The sequence below is a fragment of the Portunus trituberculatus genome, chromosome 19, assembly GCF_017591435.1.
Source record: "Portunus trituberculatus isolate SZX2019 chromosome 19, ASM1759143v1, whole genome shotgun sequence".
NCBI lineage: Eukaryota > Metazoa > Arthropoda > Malacostraca > Decapoda > Portunidae > Portunus > Portunus trituberculatus.
Window position 1 is genome coordinate 3,152,501 of NC_059273.1, and position 7,500 is coordinate 3,160,000.

Consider the following 7,500-nt stretch of genomic DNA (forward strand, 5'->3'; position numbering starts at 1 on the left):
CGAAGGGGGAGGGGAAGGGAAGAGGAAAAGGACTTGATGAAGAGAAGAAGGGGATTTGGAAGGGAAGAGAGAAGAGGGAAAAGGGGGTAGAGATTTGAAGGGAGAGGAGAAGAGTGGAGGGAACATATTTGGAGGAAACGAGGGAAAACGGAGGGCGTAAGGACTTAATGGAGAGAAAAAGGAGGATAGAGATTTTGAAGGAAAAAGAGGAGGGGAGAAGAAAAGGAGAAACATATTTGGAGGAAGGGAGAGGGACAGAGAAAGGGGTTTGGAGAGAAGGAAGGGGAAGTCTGAGGGAGAGAACAGCAGAGGAACATTCTTGAAGGAGGAAAACAGAGAAGAGCTATGAGGAGATGAAGGAGTGGGAGGAAGGAAAAGAGGAGAAGAGAAAGAGGAGGAGAAAGAGGAAAAAATTAAATGAGATTCGAGAAAAGAAGAAGAAAGGAGGAAAAGGAGAGAAAAGAGGAACAGATTGAAGGGAAAAGAGAGAGAGAGAGAGAATAGAGTAAAAAATTAAGATCTCGAATAAAATAGAAAAGTAGGCGCCAGATGAAAAGAAAGAAAAAAGAAAGGAAGAAGAAAATAGAAGGAAGGAAAGAGGGAAAGAGAGAAGGAAATTTGTAGTCGAAGAGGAATGAGAGAGAGAGAGAGATAAAAAAGAATGAAAGGAGTTAGATAAGAAAAGTAAAGGAAGGAAAAGAGGAAAGATGGGAAAAGTAAGTAAGAGAGAGAGAGAGAGAGAGAGAGAGAGAGAGAGAGAGAGAGAGAGAGAGAGAGAGAGAATCATGACTGTTCGAGAAGAGTCATACAGAAGGAAGGAGAAGAAAAAGAAGAAGGAAAGGTATAGAAGGAGGAAGAGGAGGAGGAAGAAGAGATGATAAAGATGGCAAATAGTGTAAAATGTGAAGATTGGAAGAGAAACAAGAGGAAATAAAACAGGAAACAGAACAGAGAGAATAACATTGAAGAAGCAAATAAGACAAGAAAGAGAGAGAGAGAGAGAGAGAGAGAGAGAGAGAGAGAGAGAGAGAGAGAGAGAGTAAACATTCCCTTATAGAACACTGCCCATACCCTCTCTTTCACCTTTCCTTCCTCTCTCCCCTCACTCCTTCCCCTCATCCTCCTTCCCTCACCCCTTTTATCTTCCCATCATCCTCTGTTCCCTATTTGTTCCCAATTCCCCTTCCTTTCCTGTCCCTTATGTACCTATTTCCCCTTTCTCTCTCTCTCTCTCTCTCTCTCTCTCTCTCTCTCTCTCTCTCTCTCTCTCTCTCTCTCTCTCTCTCCTCCTCCTCTCCTCCTCCTCCTCTCTCTCTCTTCGTCCATCTCTCATCAATCACAAATCAATCAGTCTCACAACACTCACTTCTCACTCACTTGCTCACTCCTGACTCTCTCTCTCTCTCTCTCTCTCTCTCTCTCTCTCTCTCTTCTCTCTCTCTCTCAACTCTCACTCAATCATCAATCTCACACTTCTCACTCACTTGCTCACTCACTCTCTCGCTCTTTTTCTCACTCTCACTTTCACTCACTCTCACTCTCTCACTCACTCATTCTGTTCACCCACAAATCTTTCCCTTTCCCACCCTTAGTAATATATCACCCTAATCACCCTCTCCTCCTCCTCCTTCTCCTCCTCCTCCTCCTCCTCCTCCTCCTCCTCCTCCTCCTCCTCCTCCTCCTCCTCCTCCTCCTCCTCCTTCCAGAATCTTATCCACCTACTTGCCTCACTTCCTCTCCTCCACATTTTCACATTTCACCTCCCTCTCCACCTCCTCCTCCACCTCCTCCTCCTCCTCCTCCTCCTCCTCCTCCTCCTCCTCCTTGTGAGTATATTACTAAACTATCCACAGGGGAAACATTGAAGAAGAAGGAGGAGGAGGAGGGAGAGGAGGGAGAGGAGGAGGAGGAGGTGGGAGGAGGAAGAGGAAGAGGAAGAGGAGGAGGAGGAGGAGGAGGAGGAGGAGGAGGAGGAGGAGGAGGAGAAAGATTCCGTAGAAGGAAAGAAGAGAGGATAGAGAAATTGGATAGGTATGAGAGAGAGAGAGAGAGAGAGAGAGAGAGAGAGAGAGAGAGAGAGAGAGAGAGAGAGAGAGAGAGATGCGCGTACTGGGCTGTTGACGACTTGCCAAGGTTGGAACGGAAGGAGGAGGAGGAGGAGGAGGAGGAGGAGGAGGAGGAGGAGGAGGAGGAGGATGGGTAAGACGGATAGGAGGAATCTGGAAGAACAGGAAGCATAATAAAAGAGGAGGAGCAGGAGATGGAAGAGGAGGAAGAGGAAGAAGAGGAAGAAGAGAGGAATATAAAAACTGTATAATAAATTTGTGATATAGAGAAGATATACAAGCAAATTTCCTTCATATTCTCTCTCTCTCTCTCTCTCTCTCTCTCTCTCTCTCTCTCTCTCTCTCTCTCTCTCTCTCTCTCTCTCCACTATTTTCATTTTTACTGCTAATTCTTCCTATTTTTTTTTTTTTTATTATTCTTGTGTCAATTTTTTATTCATTCATTTTATTTTTTTTTCGTTTATCAATTTATGTTTCTGTTTCTCTTTTCTTACGTTATTCTCTTCTTATTCTCTCGTTTGTGTATTTCTATCTGGATTTATTCGTGTCATTCCTCCTCCCTACCTTTCATCCCTCTTTCTATTTCCTCTCTTCGTTCCTGTCGCCTCTTTTCTCTTTGCCTGCCTGTTTTCTCTTCTTTTCCTCCTCCTCCTCCTCCTCCTCCTCCTCCAGTTTCCATATTTCCATCTCTGTATCCCGTTTCTCACGTCTCTTCCTTCTATTCCCTTCTCTTTCCCTTCCTCCTCCTCCTCCTCCTCCTCCTCCTCCTCCTCCTCCTCCTCCTCCTCCTCTCCACTCGAACCAAATTGCACCACAAAAAAGTTGACGAATATTATCTGCCGCTCATTTTTTTCCTTTTTTCACTTTTTTTTTACCTTTTCTCTTTTTTTAAGCTTTTCTTGGTCTTTTTTTCACTTTTTTCGTTTGTATTCCTTAACTGTTGACTTTTGAGAGAGAGAGAGAGAGAGAGAGAGAGAGAGAGAGAGAGAGAGAGAGAGAGAGAGAGAGAGAGGCAAAGGAGGAAAAGTTGGAGGAAAAATGGAGTGTTTTAGGCTCAAACCAAACCATTTTTTTCCTTGTTTTTTTTGTTTTTTGTTTTTTACAACGGTGTGTTTGTTTTTGTGTTGTTAAAGGTGAAGTCTGTTTTATAAGCAAGCACACACACACACACACACACACACACACACACACACACACACACACACACACACACACACACACACACACACACACACACACACGTTAACTTCAGGTGTTTTTGCTGATAAACTATTTCTCCTTTTCAGAAGCCAAGATGGAAGAGGTGATTGTTCTCAGTGACGACCCCGCGCCTGCCAGAGGTGAGCGAGAGGGTGTGGCAGGGTGTAGAGGGTGAGAGAAGGGTGTAGCAGAGTGATGGAAGGGTGTAAAGGGCGATGGAAGGGCGGAGAGATTGAAGAAATGATCGTGGGAGTGAGGGAAAGGTAACTAAGAGTGTGTAGCAAAGGGGATCAAGGTGTAAAGTCTTAAATAATGGTGTTTATAGAATGTACTGGATGAAGGAAAGGGACTGGCTGGTGTTGGCAGGGTGTACATGCTGAAATAAGGGTGTTGTATTTTTTGGCAGGGTGTATTTGATGAAGGAGAGAAGTGTGAGGTGTTGGCATGATACTGCGTGCATCTATATGTGTTAGAGTCTCTTCCACATTATAATAAGTAAGAAAATTTATTAGAAAGCCTAGATGACGCTTTCTGGTTGATGTCAAAAGGGAAAATCTATAAACGTGGTCATTTACAAACAGAGAGAGAGAGAGAGTTTGCCATTGAGAGGGATGAAAGAGAAAAGTCACGTAACTCTCTCACTTCTGTCTTGTTTACCTTTTTTTCACCTCTCTTCTCGTGACTGTTTACGTGTCTTCTACTCTCACTTCCATTGTTTATCCTTTAGTTTTCCCTTACTCTTTTTCTCTTATCATCTTATCTACTGCTCCTACTTCTAATTTGTTTATCTTTCTCTGTCATTCATGTCCTTTCCCCTTCAGTACTGGGACACAATTTTACCTTGAGTTTCGTGTAAGATTAGACCATTTTATTGACATTAGTAGGGGTCTATGGAGGTCAGAAGATTAGTGGCTAGAGTCTTCACTGTTTTAATCCCCATATTAGTTTCTGAATCTGTATAAAATCACCAAATAGTAAGCAGAGTGAATATGGGGGTTAATTTAACTCCTTATCTACTATTTCTTATGTCTCAATTTCTTATCTCTATTCTTCATCCTTCTCCTTTCACTTTGTCTCAATACAAAAACCACTTATTCTTGTCACATGAGAAGCCATGAGAGTGAAGAAAACCACTTAGGGGTAGAAATATGTCTCATGTTATTCGACTTCAGACGGTAAATGTCTGTTGTTTTTTTTTCTTTATTTATACCATGTCGACTTTTTACGGGAATCTATGGGCTAAAGGGGATACTTTTTTGAGGGTACCTCCCTCGGACCCCAAAGCGCGCATGGTTCCACTGTACCACGGGTTTGGCACTCACGACCATTACTGCTTAGCGTTGAGGGATTTCGTGACTGTTCAAAGGGTGCTTGGAACTTGAGAAGAGGACGTAAGCTTATATAGATCAGTGAAAGGGAGGGGAAGTAAGAGGAGAGTTCTGTCTGAAGCCTTGGCCTGGGATAAGTAGCACGTGAAAGGCTTAAAATGATGTAAGGGTATAAAGGTGTAACAAACATAACCTGCAGGACGAGCATGGCTGCCTCGTGGAGTTGTGTGAAGGTTGCTCGAATTTATTTCATTTTACTTTATTTTATTTGAGTTTTCTGTGTCCTTGAGCTGCGGTGGGCTATTATTTATCTATTTATTAAGCAAGAGAGAGACTGACCAATAGCCACAAAAATTTACTAAAAAAGATGTTGTGATGTTTTACTTTTCTGTGTTTTGTATCCTTGAAATGTGATGAATTTTAAGACCTTTCTGTGTCCTTGAACTGTGGTGATCTAGTATTTATTTATTCATTTAATCAAGAGAGGAACTGACCAACGACTACAAAAATTTACTAAAGAGATGTGATGCTTGACTCTATTTGCTCTGTCCTTTAGTCGCCATTCGTCGCGAGTCTGGTGCTGATCAAATGCTACAAAAAGTCTAATCATCCACTTTTTATTTGAATGGGATGAGAGCAGCAGTATTTTTCAGCTTTATACAGGGGAATGAAGCCAGAGTGTAGATTGTATATTGATGAAGTGGCGTTAGCGATGTATGAATAGAACGAATAGAGAAAATAATAACTCGCAATGATAATAGAACGTTGCAGATCTATCTATGAAATATGAAGAAGGTAATGAAGTGGGATTGTTATGGCGGTAATACACGAGATGAATTCTTTACCACCACCACCACCACCACCACTACTATCGCCACCACCACCACTAGCACAATTCCACTCACCTTACCAATGCGAGTCGTGAAGTATTAGTATGAGTATTGATGTGTTTAGGAAGGTAGAAAGAAACTAATAGGCACTGAAACCGTGGTGGATAGATGACAAATAAATGCTAAGGAGATAGACGTAAATCAATAGTTAAGAAATACGTTTATAAATTAAGAGTTTATGTGTTTAAAAGTCAAAGAAATGAGACACAGAAATGATGGAGAAATGAATGAATTTTTTTAACGAAGGTAGCTTGGAATAGACGTCGCGAATAACTTAGGTAAACGTAGAAGGTGCCCAGGCTTTCGTCATGCAGTGAAAATTGAAGTTACTGGCGACGAGCTGACTGGTGCATGTGAAGGAAGCCAGCCAGGGTCGCCAAGAAGTGGAAACAAGCCTGCTAAGTTACCGCATCCATAAAAAGTAAAACAGAAAACGGAGATGACAGGAAGAGGTGGAACGTAGATAAGGAAGACGTGTTGCAAAATGGATAAGAAAGATGAAGTGTGGATAAGGAAGACAAGAGGTGGATGAAACGTGGATAAGGAAGAAAGGGGATGGAGGACGTCTTGCAATGTGGATTAAAGAGACAAGGCATGGATGAAGCGTAGATAAGGAATCGAAGAGGTGAAGATGTAGCAGTGTAGATGAGATAGACAAGACGAGGACGAGGCGTGGATAAGCAACACAAGATTTAGAGAAGGCGTGGCAGTGTGGCGAACGATGAGAAGTGTTAACAAGGTGGAATGAGGGCAAATCCAGCGAGATGAGAGCCTTGGAATGTGAAATGACAGAGTTAAAGCATTCTGAATCACCACTCCCTCACCAGGACTATTTGCAAAGATCACTGACACGACTCTAGTTCTCAAGACTGTTTTTATCCTATTAATCCAGTAGAAATAAGCTTAATATGCTACTAGAACAATAAAAACACCCTTAACCTCTTGTCTACCATGACACGTTTCCATATTCATTACTATTTGGTGATTTTATATAGCTTCAGAAACATATGTTGGAGATTAAAATAGTGAAGACTGGCCATTAACCTTCCGATATCCATAGACCCTTCCTTATGTAAAAAAAATTGGCTTACACACAAATTTCATGGTAAAAATGTGCCCCAATATTGAAGGGTGTTAAAGGCAAGTGTATCTTCAACTACAGACCATTTGGGAAGCGGTAAAGGTGCAGCGAAGGAGTGTCTCAGAATACGGAGCTTGTTCAGTGCGTGTATTGCAGGAATATTGTGTGGAAGGGTCAGGCAGAGAGAATTACTTGTTTGTTTACGTTTTAGTGTGAGCTTGAGTGAGAAAACTTGGCCGGTGGTTCTTTTATCTTTGCTTTTTTTTACTTTGTTGTTTTTGTATGTTTTCCGTCTCTCTCTCTCTCTCTCTCTCTCTCTCTCTCTCTCTCTCTCTCTCTCTCTCTGCGGTGCTGCAGTAAGCATTCCTCATCAGTTGTCAAGGAGAGAGAGAGAGAGAGAGAGAGAGAGAGAGAGAGAGAGAGAGAAAGAGAGAATAAAGTTTTAAGTTTTCTAATCACAACTGACACTTTAATGATTTCTTATTTTATTTTCAAGGGGAGGAGGAGGAGGAGGAGGAGGAGGAGGAGGAGGAGGAGGAGGAGGAGGAGGAGGAGGAGGAGGAGGAGGAGGAGGAGGAGGAGGAGGAGGAGGAGGAGGAGAAGAGGAGGAGAGAGAGAGAGAGAGAGAGAGAGAGAGAGAGAGAGAGAGAGAGAGAGAGAGAGAGAGAGCAAGAAATGTGATGAAAGTGAAGTTTAAAAGAAGGTTAGGTTTGTGGTGGAGAAAAGAGAGAATGAAAGCAAAGGAAAGAAGGAAAGAAATGGAGATGGGAAATGTGAAAGAAGTTGTAAAGGAAGGAAAAGGAGAAGAGAGAGAGAGAGAGAGAGAGAGAGAGAGAGAGAGAGAGAGAGAGAGAGAGAGAGAGAGAGAGAGAGGAGAAAGAGGAGGAGGAGAGAAGGAGGGAGAGGAGGAGGAGGAGAAGGAGACAAGACACTAG

At 42.5% G+C, this 7,500-nt stretch overlaps 1 protein-coding gene across 1 annotated transcript in view; it reads left to right on the top strand.

Moving 5' to 3' along the window:
• LOC123505997 overlaps positions 1-7,500 on the top strand; it is a 120,051-nt gene that overhangs the window by 45,912 nt on the left and 66,639 nt on the right. Inside the window, exon 9 of the mRNA XM_045257805.1 lies at positions 3,353-3,406. Coding sequence (XP_045113740.1) covers positions 3,353-3,406 — 54 coding nt within the window. The remainder of the gene's footprint in view (positions 1-3,352; positions 3,407-7,500) is intronic.